General features: G+C 50.6%; 2 protein-coding genes across 7 annotated transcripts in view; one reads left to right on the top strand and one right to left on the bottom strand.

The window, feature by feature from the left end:
* Positions 1 to 432: 432 nt before the first annotated feature.
* Mtres1 (mitochondrial transcription rescue factor 1) lies at positions 433 to 15,507 on the bottom strand. 2 transcript variants are annotated; one of them, XM_063253967.1, is made up of 4 exons: positions 15,436 to 15,507; positions 9,367 to 9,857; positions 6,479 to 6,551; positions 433 to 3,895 (listed from the first exon to the last, which is right to left on the bottom strand). In XM_063253967.1, exons 2-4 carry the CDS (start codon positions 9,843 to 9,845, stop codon positions 3,716 to 3,718), a joined length of 732 nt encoding a protein of 243 aa, XP_063110037.1. In that variant the 5' UTR covers positions 9,846 to 9,857; positions 15,436 to 15,507; the 3' UTR covers positions 433 to 3,715. The 2 variants fall into 2 exon arrangements, with proteins under 2 accessions (XP_063110037.1, XP_063110038.1); XM_063253968.1 differs by lacking the exon at positions 15,436 to 15,507 and adding an exon at positions 15,204 to 15,342.
* Cd24 (CD24 molecule) overlaps positions 14,305 to 18,100 on the top strand; it is a 68,745-nt gene continuing 64,949 nt past the window's right edge. For 3 of the 5 annotated variants that reach the window (XM_063253962.1, XM_063253961.1, XM_063253964.1), the window contains exon 1: positions 14,305 to 15,743. In XM_063253962.1, the coding sequence (XP_063110032.1) occupies positions 14,934 to 15,611 (678 nt within the window). In that variant the 5' untranslated portion in view covers positions 14,305 to 14,933 and the 3' untranslated portion in view covers positions 15,612 to 15,743. Of the gene's footprint in view, positions 15,898 to 18,100 lie in introns of all 5 variants that reach the window. The other 2 variants (XM_063253963.1, XM_063253965.1) reach the window with 1 other exon arrangement.

Below are 18,100 nucleotides of genomic sequence, written 5' to 3'. Positions count from 1 at the left end.
TGTGCGGTTTGGAATCATCCCCTCAGCCCCGTGGTTCTGGGGACTGAACCCAGCTCCTTCACACAAAGTATATTACCTGTTTTTTCCTTTGAGATGGCATCTTGCCAGATCACTAATTTGCACAGGTTGGTTTCAATTTGGGATTCCCCGTCTCAGCCTCCCAGAGTGCCAGGATTATAGGCCAGCCTGCCTAAAAAAAGAATCTTTATACCCATACGACAGGAGGTGGAGGCAGGCGGTGGGGTCTGGGTCTGCTGACTGCCAAGCACTGTGAGCCACGTGAGTGCGCGAGCACTGTGGCAGTGGGGAGGGGTCCCTAGGGGCGTGCGGGGGTCAGTGCAGGCACAGTTAGGGCAGCAGGGTAAAGCAATGGGCTTGATGGGTCCGAAAACCTTCCGGGTGAAAGAAGATACAAAATGAAATACCTAACAATGGGCTTATGAAATTTATTAGAACAGGGCCAGTCCTGTAAACACATTGTTTCTCAGTGTGAGAAACCAAAAGTGTAAATAAGGGCCACGAACTAGATGTGTCAGAACAGGGCTGCTGCGCTGGCACCCCTGAGACTTGGGGCTGGACTGTCCCTTGGAGGGGGCAAGGAGGACCCCCACGTGTGCCCACTTCACCCCCGGGTTCCGCCTGAACCCCCAGCCATGAAGTCAGGAGGCAGAGTCGCCCCAGGTGAGAACCTGAGACCCTGCAGGCCCGCGTGTCTTTTAAACTTCTCATGACCAGGGTCACATGGCCACTGAGGAGGTTTTGCCAGGACACAGAAGCGGCTGTCATTGGGTCGGAAATGAGTCACAAGAGTTCCATGCATCTTCAGTAATTGCATGCTTGGTCTACTGTTTTGCAGGTATGTTTTAAGTCCCTTGCACTGTAGGTAACCTTGAGAAATCAGATTTTGCCACGCGATAGGACCAAACCATTATTCTCTGTCATTAGATGTCCTAGTTTTTTTTCTCTTTGGAGACACTATGCAGTTCAGGTTGACATGGAGCTCACTGTGTAGCCCATGTTTGTCTTGAACTCGAAGTAATCCTCCTGACTCAGCTTCCTGAGTGCTCAGATACAGATGTGCCACCATGCCCAGCCTCTTTTTTTTTTTTTTTCTTTTTGTGGAACCTGGGATTGAACTCACAACCTTGTGCTTACCAGGCAGGCACTTAGGCCACCGAGCTAAATCCCCAACCGTCTTTTTTTTTTTTTTTTGAGACAAGCTCTTGCCTTTAGAAGTCCAAGCTGGCTTTAAACTCTTGATCTTCCTGCCTCACACCCTTTTGGGGTCTTAGTTTGTTAGAAACAGAATTTGGGAATGGATCAAACCCGCCAATCAGTTAAGCTAGACACTGAGCACACCAACAGCCATTCAAATGGCCTTTCCTGCTCAATCCCTCTTATAGGGCCTTGTACAACCTTTCAACTTTCTCCTTAGAGATGTGAGGCCAGGCTTTCAGTATTTTGTCCCATGTGACCAGGGAGGTCAGTGAGACCAAGGTAACCCAGTTTGGGCTGGAATTTGTGATCCTCCTGACCCAGCCTAGCACAATATTAGGATAACAGGCATAATCCACCATGTCCAGCTGTTTTTGTTGCTGTTTGGTAGGACAGGATTGCACTAAGTAGTTCAGAATAAGTAGTTGACCTCACTGTGTAGCCAAGGCTGGCCTTGAACCCACAGCAATCGTTTTCTGAGTGCTGGGATTGCAGGCATGTGCCTATAATCCTGGCTCCTTACCCAGTTTTTTAAGTTATTACTTTTTTCAGTGCAGGGATCAAAGCCAGGGTCTGTACATGCCAGGTAAGCACTCTGCCACCAAACTGCACCCTCAGCTTCAAGTCAAGAGGGGAGGGAAGAAGGTGAGGAAAGTGTGTGACACAGAAGCTAGACGACATTCTCAGCTAGTGTGGAAATGAAGCGTACTGTCTCACCGGGTCTCAGGAAAGCCACGTGAACAAGTTGTACGACAGAACAACTCCCTGTTAGATACATACCTTCTTCCTGGGAGTTTAGTTCTTCAAACTCACGTTCACTGGGTGTGGTTGCACACACATGATCCCAGGACTTAGGAGGCCGAGGCAGGAGGCCAGCCTGGGTTAGAGTTCAAGGCCAGTTGAACTACAGAGAAATCCTGTCTCAAAAACCAAATAAGGCTGAGCCCATCTCAAGGTGCTGTCTTGCTGGGGATTTAGCTCAGTGGCACAAGTGCCTGTCTGGCAAGGGCAAGGTTGTGAGTTCAATCCCCCGTACATACACAAAAAGCTGTCTCATAATAAAAAAAGGTGGGGATACAGCTCAATGTGAAGGCTCTGTTCAATTCTGTGTCACTAAAAAAAAAAAAAATTCCTGAGTCTTCTGAAACAGAGGTGGTGAAAGCCTTGGGACTTATGGGTGGGCCTAAATACCAAACGTTTTGGGTTACACAGGTTACCTTTCACAATGTTGTCCCTGGTTCTCGAATTTTTGGGACGAATAAAAGCACCCACTGGGTTGTGGTGGTGGACACCTGTAGTCCTAACACTCGAGGCTGAGGCAGGAGGGTTGCAGAGTTCAGGGTCAGCCTGGGTTACCCAGGGGGACCCATCTCAACTCCCTCCCTCCAAAATAGAGGTAAGAAATAGAGGAACCCCCATCCTGCTGGTGTCCAACGGCACGACGTGTGATGAAGCCACATGGGGCTGGCCCTCCTGATGGCCCAGGAGCCCAGACCAGCTGACTGTGAGCCCTGGTCAGATGACGTGGAGTACGTGTGTCCCTGCAGTCCTGTTCCACGTGCTTGCTCTCTCCTGTGACCCTGCTGAGAACTGGTTTGCTCCTTTTCTCTTTGATAAAACCCTTTCCTGTTGAAAATTAAACCCTGGTCTGCGAGGGGGTCAGATACTAAATATTCTAGACTTTGCAAGCCACATAAGATCTCTCTCTCTCTCTCTCTCTCTCTCTCTGTATATATATATATATATTTTGAAAGTTGTAAAAGGGTAAAAACCATTCTCAGCTTGAGGGCCATTCAAAAACAAGCTTCTGGGCTGGGGATGTAGCTCAGTGGCACAAGTCCTGAGTTTGATTCCCAGCACCAAAACCAAAAAACCCAAACAAACTTCTGGCTGCCTTAGCTTACTGACCTCTGCTCTAAACACACCCTCTCACGTGGGCCCAGTTACAATCTGTGGGGACACCCTGTGCAGACTCCCAGGGACCAACTGAAGGACATCCACAGCATGGGTGGGAAACTCGGGCGTGGAGGAAGGCCCCTTCCGGGGCTGATCCTTAGTCATCCAGAGGGCCAATGACCTCCAAGGCAGACTTTGCTTGTTTCTGCTATACAAGGCCAGAACCCTGGGGAGGTGGCCCCAGGACAGGAACTTTTTAAGTAAAAGCACAAAGAGCTGGGCTTTGAGACACATGTCTGTAATCCCACCCACCTGGGAGGCTGAGGCAGGAGGGCCAGGACTCAGGTCAGCCTGAGCTAAACAGACAGAGCTGGGTCTCCAGAACAGAAGGCGGGGGTGCAGCTCAGCAGCCTCAGGGTTCAGTCCCAGCACTGCAAACGAACAAGCCCACGGAGAAGCGAGGCAGCCGAGGTGGGAAGTGGTGCAGAGGGGCACAGGTCACCAGGGGGGTCCAGCCAGCCAGGGGCTGCAGACGTGAGTCTCGTCTTCACACAAGGCTCGGTGGATCCCACAGAAGGTCTTCCTTTTCTGGGCCGCTCCGCCCTCATTTGCACGCACCCTTCCTGGGCAGCCGGACGTGCTTCCACCTCCGGAGCACCACTCGGTACTTGTCGCCTGCCGTCTTCTCCTCGAACACCTTTTTCAGAAGGATCCGCATCACTGCCTCCGTCTCTGCGTCTTTGTCCTTCCCGATGAGCAGATCCAGAGTGTCTCCCACTTTCACCTGCGAAGAAGCACACACAGCCCCTGTCACACCCTGGGAAAGTAGCCCGGGCCTCGCAAGCACTCCGTGAGCGTTTCCGCGGGCGGCCTGCCTGCCGGGAAGGGCAGGTGCGAGGCTGTGCAGGGGTCCTCGCTGGCCTCCCTCAGCCTGTCGGCTGTGGCCCCTGGGGGCTCCAATACAGCCACTGGGCGACAACAGGTGAGTGGCACATGGCTGACTTGGGAACACCCAGTGTGCACAGAAAGTGCTGCGTCCACCAGGAAGACGCTGTCAGGACCAAGCAGTCCATTAGTTCTCTGCTCATAGATGATGGCGTGGTTTGCTGGAGTGAGGCACCATGGACAGTGGTCCACGGCAGAGGACACGTTTCTGGCGCCGGCTGGCCTCAGGTGGCACAGGATCAGCAAGCACAAGCAGAGCGCCACACAGGTGGAAGGCGCAGGGGAGAGCTGGACGCCGACGCAGTGAGCTACAAGGGCTACAGTGGGCCCACTCGTGCTGGAGGGAGCCCAGCCTGGAGCACTGTTTGGGCCCACAGCCACCCAGCAGGCACAGCACTTGGCCCCATCTGGTTACCACTCAGCTGCAGGCAGCCAGGGTGGGAGCCCAGCGCCAAACATGGGCCTGGGGCCAGCAGCCAGGCACAGCTCCGCGGAGCAGGCGGGGACAGCGGGCGTTCTCTACTCCCCTCCCAGGCTGTCCTTCAGCAGACACAAAGCAAGACTGGCTGGGATTAGTGGCTGCTCCAAATATCTACATTTTAAATCTGCCCTCGGCTGCAGTTTCTATGACTACCAGGCCTCCTAGTAACAAGGAGGCTGAATGTTAATGCTGGCCTCTGCCTGCTGACCCCCAGGAGAAATGGAAGGCAGCGAGGCAGCAGAACACCCAGAGCAGAGCCAGGCAGCAGCAATTAGGCTGCAGTTAACAGTCTCTCAAAGCAGGAGAGGAAGCAGGCTGAGCGGTTTGTAAAGGAGGTCCCGGCGGAGGCAGGGTGCTCAGTCCCAGAACAGCTCCCGACTGTGCTGCCTCCCAACAATGGCGGACTGGGCAGCGTGAAGCTGCTGGTCACAGGGCTCGTGGGGCGTGTCACACAGCTGCCATCTGAGAGGTCCCCCACCCCCACCCGCATCCACACAGCTTCGCCATCCTGGGGACCAAGGGCTGAAGGAAGCCACCGCGCTCAGCCGGGTGCACGTCTCCAGGCAGTGGTGGGGCACTAGGCAGGCCCTAGGGCCCCAGACAGGGCTAGCCCTGCCCTCTCACCTCCAGGCAGCCAGTGGCAGAACACTGGCTGGCATACAGCCCTGGTCGGGTCCCAGCACCACTAAAAGGGAGAAGCAGCTCCCTCCACCACCACAACAGAACAGCAAGCGCGGCTCCCTTCTCTGGGAGGCCTGTTTCCCTAACACAGTTGGGCTTCACTACCTGTGACACTGGGGACTGCATCTCCAGTGGGAATGGGACTCTCCAGAGTCTCTAAGTTGCCCAGGCTGGGCTCAAACTCTGACCCTCTGCCTAAACCACGGAGAGCATTGGCACTGGGGCTACGCGCCACAACGCCTCAGGCTTTGTTTGTTTTTTTTCAATTAAGAGGTTATGCCTTCCAACAGATCATAGTTTGATGCTTCTAAGCCTTATAAGGGTCTCTGCCTTACACCTTTTTATTACGTTGTCTTCTCCCATATGCGAGTTGTGCATACTCATGGTAACAATTCAGAAAAAAAGGACTGCGGAGAATTAATACAACCTGTAATGTCCCACTCAAAGACAGAGACTAGTAACAGAAACAATCTAACTCCAGATGTATGTTTATAGGTAACTTACTCTGAGCTGGGTATTGTGCCTGTAATCACAGCTACTTGGGAGGCTGAGGGAAGAGGATCTCAAGTTTCAGGCCAGCCTGGGCAACACACATGTACGTATAGGAATGTATTTTACACACATGCCCACTGGCACGCACGCACACACGCACGCACCTAGAGCTGAGTGTGCACCAGTGGTAGAGCGTTCAGGGCATTAGACTCAATTTCCAGAACCACAGAAGAAGGAGACACAGTCTGTCTGACAGTGACACCGGAAGAGCACTTTCCCGTGACCGGCTCCTCCCACTAAGAGCAGCATCATGCACGCAGGCCTATCGGAAGGCACAGGCGTCCTTCTGCCCACCGCCTGCCCTGTGCACAATCAAATGCTTCTCTCTGATCTAACTGTTCCGACTCCATGGAGGCCAACGTGAATACGCTGGAGGCTTAATGAATGAATTTCTGCTGGTCTTCAAGGTGGCATACCCTAAAGCCATCTTCAACATAAACTCATCACAAAAGTGAGAAAGCAGGCTGGGGGTTTAGCTCAGTGCACAAGCACCTGCCTGGCCACTGTGAGGTTGAGAGTTCGATCCCCAGTACCAAAAAAATAAGTGGCTGGAGTGTGGTGACTCCCGCCAGTGTGACAGGACAGAGAGGGCCTCTGAGAAGGCGGCCGCTGTCCGCCTGTGTCAGGAGCCGCAAGCAGCCCTGGGTCGGCGCCGAGCACTGACGGAGCAGCATGCAAAACCACCTGGCCTGATGTGTAATGTCTTACCGTTCTGCTCTTCTTCCACAATTTTTCCCCGTTCAGTCTGAGTTCACCTTTGTAGAATGCATCTTCCACTTGGCTTAAAAAAAAAAAGAACAAAGGGCAGCATTTCAAAATCTAAAAATATATTCAAAACAATACGCAGGCTTGAGAAAAATGCCCGAAGTAAGTGTCGACGCTGACAGAGACTCCCCACAAAACCTCGACTTGGAAGCACTGGGACGCCACCTAACACCAGGCCCTGGGGCCTCCGCATGGATGCTGATCTGAGAGCACCCGGCAGGCAGCGCGGGGCGGCTGCTGGGGGCGCTGGGAAGCTTCAGCGTGCAGACCAGCGTGTCCACTGCCCGGCCACAGCTCAGTGAGTCACATGGCCCATGTGCGTGGGAGCTGCCTTCCCCAGATGCCTGCTCTGTCCTCACAGAGGAAAACGGCACCACGCGTCTGGCAAGGCCGGGGACATCCCAGCTTGACAGCTGCTCGCCTCTCAACGGGAACCACCGGTACGCAGCCGAGAGGAGGAAGCAGCCAGGAACCAGTGCCCTACTCCACGTGACTCACACGGGGCTCAGCTTAGTACAAACAGCGGCACCTACTACTCTAGAGGCCCCGGGGTAAGTTGAGAAAGTTAGTGTTAAGTTCCTAAGATTTTACAAAACACTGCAGATCCTAATCTGGAGGCCAACAGGGGGCCCGATGGGCTCAGTCTTTTTAGGAAGTCTCTTAAACTCCATAGATTAAAAATGTGAACTATGCTGTCATGGTTTACCCGGCTGTCCCCCAGGCCTCATGCATTTGCATTGTGCATTTATGATTGGTTCACTGTCTAGGGCTTGGATTGATGGTGTCAGCGCTCCACCCACATAGGGGTGGAGCCAGCATACAAAGTAATGGCAGGAAGAAGGTGTATCTCTCTTGCTGGTTCCTGCTTGCTGTTTGCAGCCCCCCATGAACTGCGGCCCCCCATGCCACCCTGCCTTGGAGCCAACTGAGTGTGGACTGAAACCTCCAAAAACTGTACGAAATAAACCTGTCTTTTCCCAGCTCTGGGCATCAGGTATTTTGTCTCAGTGACAAGTAAAAAGTAACTAAGACATTTGATTGGCTCATGAAGCTACGAATGACAGAAGGACTGAATTCATTCAGACCACAATTCTTATGCTCCATGTAGCAGGCACACATGACTGCTGAAGGAATAAATGAAGAGTGAGCACCCCACTCAGAGAGAATGAGCCTGTTAAAGGAATCTGGGGCAGGGCGGGGGTGGTGGCACACACGGGTAACTCCAGCACGCTGGGAGGCTAAGGCCGGGGATCGCCAGTGGACAGCACAGTTACTTAGCCAAGAACCTTCAAAATTTAAAACAAACAAACAAATAAATAAACAAAAAAGACGAGGGCTGGGACATAGTTCAGGGCCAAGGTCTTGGGATTGATCTTCAGTCCCTAGTACCAAAAAAAAAAAAAAAAAAGAAAAAAGAAATTTCTAAAGTTACACTTAGTATCTCTATGTGTTACACAAAAGTACTTTTTCTTTGAAGGAGGTTTATTCTGACTCATGCAGTACAAGGTGTGGTTGAAAATCACAGTGAATGTGTAAATTTTAAAAAGATTTATTACAATAAAAGATAAGAGTGGCATCCCCTTCCCCCGCTACACACACATTTAAAACCACCTGCTTCAAACACTGCGGCCCCTGGTCCTGCCCCTTTGGGAAGCAGTTCCCAGCCCTCTTTCACGAGTGTCTTTAGTTGCACTGCTATGGCGGCCTCCATGTCTTGAAATGATTCAAACAAACCCTGAATTGATCCGTTTCCTTTTCAATTATTTTGACACAGTGGAAGAACCAGAAGTCACACGACACCTGGCCTGGTTCAAAGGCAGATGAAAACACACCGACATGTGCGCTGAAAAGACTCGAAAGAGAGCTTCCAGGACTGCTTCGGAAGGTGGAAGAGGCCAGGTGTGCGGCACACACTTGCAGCCCCAGCCCGGGGCGCCTGAGGCCAGGCAGGACAGCTGCTGGGAACTTGAGGCCGGTCTGACTGCGCAGTGAAACCGTCCCAAAAAGACAGAAAGAAGCACAACAGCAGCCCGAACAAAAGCAGCAAAGGCAAGCACGGTGGGGGCAGTGTGTTCAGGCAGGAGGGTACTCTGAGGGACTAACAGCGGTGTGCCTCTACCGGAATACACTGCTAAAAGTCAAGCCTTGTCTTATACTTAGGTCACCCCTTGTGTTTTCTTTATAAAAGCTAACGGAGGCCCATGCTTGTTCTCCCAGCACTCGGGAGGCTGAGGCAGGACTGCCATGAGTTCGAGACTAGCCTGACCTCAGGCTACACAGCAAGACCCTGTTTCGAAAAACCAAATAAGGAAAAACAAACAAAAAACTCACAGCTAACAAAGCCTGCGTACCTATTATGTGCCAGGCACTATTACCAAGTGTTTTAGGTGGATACCCGTTTAATCCTGGTGACTACCTGTAAGTAGGCCCTATTATCCCCATTTTAAAGATGAGAACACAGGCACCCAGAGTTTAAGTGACCGGCGCAGTCTGGCCTGAGACCTGCACTGACCACCACCGTCAGTTCTGAGGCGCCCCTGGCACTGCTGCGTCGGGAAGTCTGGGTGCCAGCTAAGCCTGGTTGTGTGCATGAAGGCTTCTTTCTCGCCTCACAAAGCTGTTACTCACTCAATGGCATTCAACTGTGCCTAAGAATCAAAGATGCGTGGCTCTTGAGAGTCACTTGACTTCTTTGGGGATCAGTTTTCTCATCTCTAAAATGCAATAATTAAAACAGGTCTCCCGAAAGGGCCTTTCATATGTGTGGTCACCCTTCCCTGTCACACAGCCCCAGCAACCTGTGACAGGGCACTGAAATGAGTGTGACTTACTTCCGTCCGATGTCCAGGCCCGACTTCAGGATGACGTCATACCGGAAGGACTGGACCACCTTCTCCAGGTCCTTGTAGTCCCTGACCGCGGCAGGGCCCCCCGCGGGCTCCTCCTCCTCCTCCTCCTCCTGCTCACTTCTCTCCCCGGAGTCACTTTCCTCATCGGAGTCCTCTTCGCCTTCTACCGTTTGCAGAGTTTTTTTAGAAGACTTTTTAGAGCTTATATTACTTTTGAGTCTCACAAAGAGTGGGAAAATACATTGTGGGGATAATGAAAGCCCTGGATGTCTCAGAGAGAAAATATGGGGAAGTGTTTTATAATCCGATGCCTTTAACTTGGTACTTGAAAAATATGAACATCGATTCCCGGAAGCACAGGGTCTGTGTGAAGAGGTCTTTCGCAGCACACCCCAGAGTCCAATCCAGGTTCCTGGCTGTTTAAGGACACCGGCCGACACCCGGACACTGGTCATAGCCATGGCACGTCCAACCTGAAACAGACAGGATTCAGTGTGACCCGCAGGGGCAGGGCCATGGCACGCTGGCATTAGGGAGTGTGCGTGAGTGTGAGCGTGTGTGTGTGGCACAGGCCTTCCTGTGCAGTACCGTCCCCACTCCCCACACCTGTGTCCGCGGAGGGCCTGCACCAGACCTCGGCGACTTGTAAGTGCAGTCAGTGTGCTCGGCTCCTAACGCTGCCGTGAGGTCCCACAAGACTCTAGCATGTGTGAAAACACCGTTCTATTCTTCCCCCCCAGTTAGCTCTGGGTGTAGACTGAGTTAATTTAAAAATATTAACACTAGGGGCCAGGGTTAGAGCCCAGCGGCAAAAGCACCTTCCTGGCAAGTGCAAGGTCCTGAGTTCGATTATGAGTTCAAAAAAAAAGTATTAACAAGAATTCTCAATGATTTGTTTAAGAAAATCTGGAGAGGGGTGGGGATTTAGCTCAGTGACATAAGCACCTGTCTAGCAAGTACAAGATTGTGACTTTGATTCCTGGTACAAAAAGATAACAAAAACCCAAAACAAATATAAAATAAATTAAAAAAAAATCTGGAGAGTAGGCTGGGGATTTATCTCAGCAGCACAAGTGCCTGTCTGGCAAGTGCAAGGTCCTGAGTTTGAGCCGCAGCACCAGGAAAAACAAACAAACAAACAAACCCTGGAGAGGGATTAGCCTTAAAATGGTGCCACTGCCAAGGAAGAAGCACAGAGCGTGACTTCCTTAAGTCCCACATACCTCCGTTCCCGGCACATCAGAGCAGGAAATGAACAAACCCACGGATGTGCACTTGGCCTTTCCTTTTTTTTCAAATCCATTTTATATAAACACAAAAGGAAACAAGAAGATAAAGAAAAAGAAGAAGAAGAGGAGGACAAAAATATCTAACAATTTCAAAGCCCACCAACCGGGGGTGACAATGGTACATACACTGTGCAACGTCATCCCCAAGCCATCCACCCAGAACACAAGACACCTGCCCTCAACTGTCCGAACAAACCAGCACAGATCTTTCTCTTCAGCGAACTCAGAGAACTCAGTAGTGTAACTGTGTCAACTATTTTTTAATATACATACACATGTACATGTTTTCCTTTCAGCTTAACCTGCAGATCTGCACGTGACCTCCTGGTCATCCGCTGCCCAACATCTGGCAGACAAAGGGCCTGGAGACCCACACAAGGTCATGGTCCCAGGTGTGGGCAGTCGCTTTTCACAGTTCCCTCAAACACAGCTGGACCCATCCCATCTTGGTGACAGGAGACCCCCGAGCACATCCAGATGGTTCAGGAGGTCAGGTTTGACGAGAAGGTTTCCACAGGGTTGCTATCCTTGTCCTGTGTCTGCAAATGACTGTCCTTTGTGTCAAGGTTACACTTTGGTACCCATTTATTTAATAAGGATTCTTTCCTTTTTGTTTCCTACTTTTCATTAGTCACAAAACTGCAAACAGCCAACCAGCAGCGCAGCTCCCACAGAACCCAGGGTGCCACTTCTGCTTTGAGCTACTGTGTGTGAGGCCTTGCTTTTCTGGAAGGGATGATCATACAAACCCAACTGTACTATCCTGCCATTCCTGGGACCTCAATTTAACTCCTAAATGAGAACACGGGCCCAATTTAAGGGCTGTTTTTCAATGTATCTATCATTCTAAAATGTTATAAAATTCAGATAGTACAATAAAATGACTAGAAGCTTCTTGAAGTACTTCCACAAAAATGTTACCCACTCCTTCCAAACACTTAAGACTTCCTTTCTTCCGATCTTCTTTTGTTTGTTTTGGTTTTGAGACAGGGTCTTGCTATGTAGTTCAGGCTGGCCCTGAGCTAGTTAGTGGGCAAGCCTCCTCCTCAGCCTTCTGAATGCTGGCATTACAGCTGTGTGCACCATGCCTGCCTCTTTTCATCTCTTTTGAGAAAAGGTCTACTACGTGGCTTAGGCCATCCTTGACTTGCAGTGTGGCCCAGGATGGCCTAGAACTTGTGGCAAACCTGTCTCACCCTTCTAAAGTACTAGCAGACGTGTGCCACCATGTACACAGTCACACGTATGCATACTCTAATTCAATGTATAATCGCCATGCAAAGAACTTTAAATTTTACAAAATCAAGGATAAAGGAAGAAAATACCATTTGTCAATAGTCCATAGATGTTGTATTTCATGGTTCACTACAATAAATTTTTCAATAATAGCTCACCTATTTATCTACTGCAATACCAAAGAGAATGGGGTAGGGGAGTGGGAGGAACTATGACCCCCAATTTAGAAGAAACCCCAAGAGGAGGCATCCCAGAGGCAGGAAAGAACTCCGGGCTTGCAAGGGAAAGTCAAATCCATGTCCATCCCTGGGTACCTGTGTTCCCAGCGGAGTCCCAGCACCGCACCACACTGCTGTTCCTTTTGGAGAATGCCTCCATGTGGGGCTCTGTTTGGAGCCATTAAAGCTAAACATTAAACACATGTGCAGGACTGTCTCATGGCCAACCCCAAAACAAACACGTGTCAAGGGCAAGATAAGGTCACAGCTAAATACACCTGACTCCAATTAACAAATTTCACTCCTGAAGTGAAATGCAACATAGAGATCTTCTTCTAAATTAACATAAGATAGTTCTCCTAAATTGAACATAAAGTTACTTTAAAAAGTCCTTAAGCCACTCCCGAGGTCTGTTCAGTTTCCTGGGCTTTCTACTCTAATCCCTTCCTCCTTTGAAAACTAAATAAATACGGGCCACCAGAGACATTCCTTGTCTTGGGCCCCAGAGTCTCAAGCTCTGCAGAGGGTTTTAGATCTAGGCCAGGTCCCCTGATAGGGCTCTTGACGCATCACAGGTAGTTATACTTCCCTATGCTAGGAAAGCTTAGTAGCAGAAAATAACTTTGAATTTGTACTTGCATGGAAATGTACAAAGCCATGCACTGCCTTTGGTTTATTAGCTGCTCCCTCTCTGTGATCCGCTTTAATTTTCAGCAGGCATACACTGGCAAAGGCTGGCAGTTTAGACAACATACAAGACAGATTAACACCTGAGAAACACATGAACCGAGTTGTTGCTGGAGAGAATGAACTCAAGGCCTCGAGGGAGCAGCTTGGGAACCCAGAACAGGTGAGGGAAGCCCCGAGTTGGGAGTGGGACACCAGAAAGGGGGTGCAACCCCGGTCCTCTGGTCCTCTTCAGCTAGAGCAGTGCTGGTTTCTTTGTATTCTCAGAAAAGGGTTCTGCTGAAAAGGGTCCTGTCCTTTGGCCTGGTCTCCCCTCACTGCCACCGAACGTGTCTTTTATCACTTTCTACCTAGTGCTTGTGGACCATTCCCTTAACTGTAGGACAGTGGTAACAATGACAACCAACAGCCTGCTGTGGCACACTGCCATCAGTTGGCCTCCAATGCTCTACGCATTGTGACAGGTAGTGACTGTGGCCTATGCTACACTCACATCCCCAATCTGCTTAGCACATGTGACCACCTGTCACGAACACAGATCACCTTTTTAGAAATGGACACCCCACCCACAGCTACAGCCACCCCACACTGACTTGGTAGGCCTACGTATAAAACAGTCCTTGTTCTCAAGGAACTACCACTTAAATGGAATGTGGGCAGGTAAACTGGCTGTCAGAGAAGACCTCACACTGGTGGATGCCCACAACAGGAATGCCAAAGGAGCGGTCTAACAGCAAGATTAACTTTTCACTAACAGAACACTATCAGCACAGTATCACTCTCATTCAATGAGCAAATATACAAATCTCTTAACTATACTATCTCCTATCTACTACCTGTATTTTTTTTTTTTTTTTTTGAGACAGGTTCTCACTCTGCAGCCCAGGTAGGCTCTGAACTCACTATATTGCCCAGACTGGTCTCAAACTTTCTGAGATCCTCCTGCTTCAGCTTCTCAAGTGCTGGGATTAGAGGCCTGTGCCATCATACCCCACTTTTTTGCCTTTTTTAAATATTAAAACTGAAAAAGGCTATCCATATTCTCCCCAAATTCTGTTTATTTTCTAAATCTAGAAGGTTATTAGTTGGTCCTCATTTGATGTATGATTACTTTTCCCTTCTTCATTGCTTCCCAGGACACTTTGGTCTTGGTATTTTGATCTCACCGGGGGTGGCTTCCCAAGATCCCTTTGCTAACCAGATCTGGGCATGGCTATAATCTCAGCTATTAGCTGGGCGTGGTGGCTCACACCTGTAATCCCAGCACCCGAGAGGCTGAGGTGGGTGGATTGTTGCGAGTTTGAGACCAGCCTGGGCTACAAAGTGAGCTCAAGGCCAGCCTGAACTACATAGCAAGACCCCCCTCTCAAAGAAGACCAAAAAAAAAAAAAAAAAAATCTCAGCTGAGGGAACTGAAGCAGAGGATCACACAAGTTCAAAACAGTGCTGTGCAATTTAGTGAGACCTTGCCTCAAAATAATTTTTTTTTTTTTTTTTTGAGACAGTCTTGCTATTAGTTCAGGCTGGCCTCAAACCCTCAGGAATCCTGCTTTAGCCCCCGGAGTGCTGGCATTACAGGTGTGCTCCAACATACGCAGTGTGCAGCTGTCACGTACTATCATAATTTATCTGTTGGCCCGTGTCTCTCATTACACTATAAACTCCACAAGAGTACATGCTTCACTTCTATTTTTTCCCTCTGCTGATTCCAAAGTGCCCCCAAGCAGTGTCTGTTACACAGTAGGTGCTTAATTATAAACTCCTGTGTCGAGAGTAGACCAGTCTGGACATGGTGGCATACGCCCTAATGGGAGACCAAAGAACGGGGATCCTGAGTTCCAGGCTGATTTAGGCTTAAATAACAAATTCAAGATAGGACACCTTGCTTCATAAAAAAAATCCAAGCAGATGAGGAGGACTGGTTCATTAGAACGAAGCCACTACAGAACACACACTGGACTCACGGGCAAGGCAAGGACTAGGTTTCTAAGGGTCTAGTCCATGAAAGTCTGGAGGGAACACCGACAGCACAGGACACTGAATAACCCTAAGCAGGAAAGTGAACCGCTAGGCGGTCCTACTAAAACGTCTCTTTAGCAGAGCGTGGACAGAGAGGGGGATGACCGGCTGGAGACTGAGAGAGTGCCGAGGAGGCCTCTCTCCCACGCGGTACGAAGCGTGTGAACTACCCGAAGACCGTCCGGAGAGCAGCGCTCGGATGCACAGGCAACGCCGTCCCCGCGTGACGCAGGCGACCGCCCCACGCTGCCAGCCCGGGAAGCTGGCGTCAGCGCCGCGGCCCGGCTCCGAGCGCGCGAAACCGTCGCGACTGCGGACTTTGAGACAAGGTCGGCCGCCCTCGCGCTCGCTCCTCCCGCGTACCGCGCACCTTCCGAGGTCCCCAAGGTCAAGAGAAACAGGACACCGACGTCCGCGGCGGGCCCGAGCCAGCAGCGCCGGCCGGGCCGAGGGGCGGCAGCCGCCGGCTCGCGGGGTCGGAGCCCGGGGCGCCGCAGCCCGCGGAGACTCCGTCAGGCCCGGCGGCGGCGTGGGCGGGGCGCACGGGCTGGCCGCGCGCGGTGAAGCAACAGAGGGCCGCGGGCCAGTAGGGGCGCACTCACCTGCGCGTCAGGCCGCCGTCCCTCCCCGCGACCGCGCCGACCGCGGGGACACGGGCTCGCCCGCCCCGCCCCCTCTACGCCCCGCCCCTCTCCCCGCCCCTTCCGCCGACGCCCGCGCCGGAGAGAGAGCTGCACGGGGCGCACGGACTCGGCGGCGCCGGCGCAGCGACCCCTAGTGGACGGAGAGCCTCGGAGGACCGCCGCGGGCGGAGCTGAGCCTAGCGGTTCGCGAGAGCTGGTTGTCAGGCGACGATCCTCTCTCTGGAGTTGCTAATACCTTCTAGCAACAACGGCATCTTCAGAAAAATGCAAGTATACGCCAGGACTTAGAAGTTCAAAACACCATTTAAAATTAAAGGGATCTACAGGGTCTACCGAGTCACGCTTGGTCCGGTTTACTTCGTGGTGCAGACTGTGATTGCAGGGCTCACAGAGGACCTGGGGAAACAGCGCTTTAGAGAGGTAACAAGATGCACCACGCGCTGAAGGAAGACTTTACTCGGCCTATTGCAGGTTTATACTTGTATGCGTGGAGCTCGTGGATACACATGCTCTCTTAAATTAGAAATAGCAACTTTCTTCTTGTCCTCCTTTAAGCGTTGTGCACGTCAGCCTTGCTTCACAGCCTACCTCTCTACTGCTTCACACCGGGGCTGCGTGGTCGTAGTGGTGCAATTAGAAACAGTAGCTACAAATTGTTTCAAGGCCTGAAATGATGCTATGTGTCAACTCAGGGTACACTGTTGACATTTGGAAGGAGATACAGTTGCATTTACTGGTTTAAGTTATTTGTGAAAGATTACAGAGGCATCATTAATGAATTAGCCTGTAATGGAGTTAATCAGTATTATTATAAACTGACAAAATTGCTGGGTAATTTGCATGATTATGGAAGAAGTTGAAAGATTAGAGGTATTGAATTACATACAATTTGGTCAGTGGCTTTTAAAAATATTTCTTGCTGAGGCAAGTTAACTTTTAAAATTTTTAAATGCAAACTATTTTAAAAAACCATAGTGAGCCTGTAATTCCAGCTACTTGGGCGCTTGAGCTAGTAGGATCACAAGTTCCAGTCCCCAAATAAAAATGAAAGTGAAAACAGCGACAGAGACTGTTCCAGGCCAGTCTAATCATTTTAGCAAGACCCTATCTCAAAATACAAAGTAAAGGGCTAGGAATGTAGCTACATAGTAGTGTGCCCTTGGGTTCCACCCATAGGCCTAAAAAACTAAACAAGAACCCATAAGGCACTATCAGAGTTCAAGGCCAGCCTGAACTAGTCAGACCCTGTCTCAAAAACAAAAACCAAAGAAAGCAATCAAACAAGCAAATCCATAAAGATGATAATAATTATTGTGTGACTTTTTGTTTGGAGTATGTTCATTTGATTGTTTGATTTAGAAACAGTTTCCTTATGTAGTCCAGGCTGTCTCAGAAACTGCAATCTGTCTTAGCTTTCTAAGTGCTAAAAGTATAGGCATGGGGCTGGGTGTGGTGGCACATACTGGCACTTGGGAGGCTGAGGCAAGAGGGTTTCTTGAGTTGGGGGCCAGCCAAAACTATGTAAGTGAGTTCAAGGCTAGCCTGAATGACATAGTGAGACCTTGTCTCAAAAGAAAACAAAAGCCAGGGGAAGTTAGAGGCACAATGCCTGCCTGGCAAGCATGAGGTCATAAGTATGATTCCTGGTACCAAAAACAAAAGAAAAACAAAAAAGAAAAAAAAAATATAGGCATGAAGCACCACGCCTGGCTGCTTATGACTTTTAATGTTTCACAGACACTCCTCAAACTCGTAGTGATCCTCAGCTTCTGGAGTGCTGGGATCACAGGCATGCACAGTAATGCCTAATTTCATCAGAGTTTTAAGCAGTGCCAGTCTCATGATGGAAAATGGTGTCTCGTACCAGTGTGCACCCTGCTGCTGATTCCCAGGGAGACTGAGTGGGCTTTGCTGCATTTGTTGGGCCCACCCTGCCCCAGGGCCTTTGAGCTCACTCAGGACCTTGCACACTAGGCCGGTTTACCACTGAACAACTAGCTCTGTAGTGCGTCCTGTGGTTTGGTCGTTTATAGCTTTTGCCTTGCTTTGCTTTCTTTCTTCCAAGTGACTTAATTTATTTCAGGAGGCCTGAAGGCCCCCAGTGATGCTGACACTGATGCCCATGTGTGGAAACATTTCCAGGCCAGCGTCCTGGAAGGACCACAGAGGGCTTGTTCTAGGCCTCTTTATTTTCCAGGTTATTGATCATCGATCAGTTCAGTGAAGAGAATCCCTCAGCCTTTTTACAGAGACTCCAGGAGCCTTTCTATTCCCAAACTCCACCGAGGACCAGGTGACTTGTAAGGGTGACTTTCTAACCCAGTCGCCTAACTGAGGCCAGGAGGTAGCCAAGGAGCAGGAGAGGGAGCGGCCCCTGTGGCCGCCCTGGGGTGCAGTTAAACCCCAGAGCTCTAAGGGCCATTCATCTGCTTGCCACAGCTGCAGAGTGAACTCTGGGGCCCTCCAAGGGACTGTGGCAGCATCTTGACCCTGGAAGGGCAAGGTCAAAGGTCTCTGGGGTCAGACCAGCATTGCATTTGGTCCAAGGAGGCTGGGCACAGTGCCACAGGCCTGTGACCCTGGTCATGTGGAGGCTGAAGCAGGAGGGTCACAAATTCAAGCC

The sequence above is a fragment of the Cavia porcellus genome, unplaced genomic scaffold (genome assembly GCF_034190915.1).
Source record: "Cavia porcellus strain 051 isolate PalLab524CR breed Dunkin Hartley unplaced genomic scaffold, mCavPor4.1 scaffold_7, whole genome shotgun sequence".
NCBI classification, from domain to species: domain Eukaryota; kingdom Metazoa; phylum Chordata; class Mammalia; order Rodentia; family Caviidae; genus Cavia; species Cavia porcellus.
Note: the sequence above shows the minus strand (reverse complement) of the source record. Positions and strands in the feature narration are given on the sequence as shown.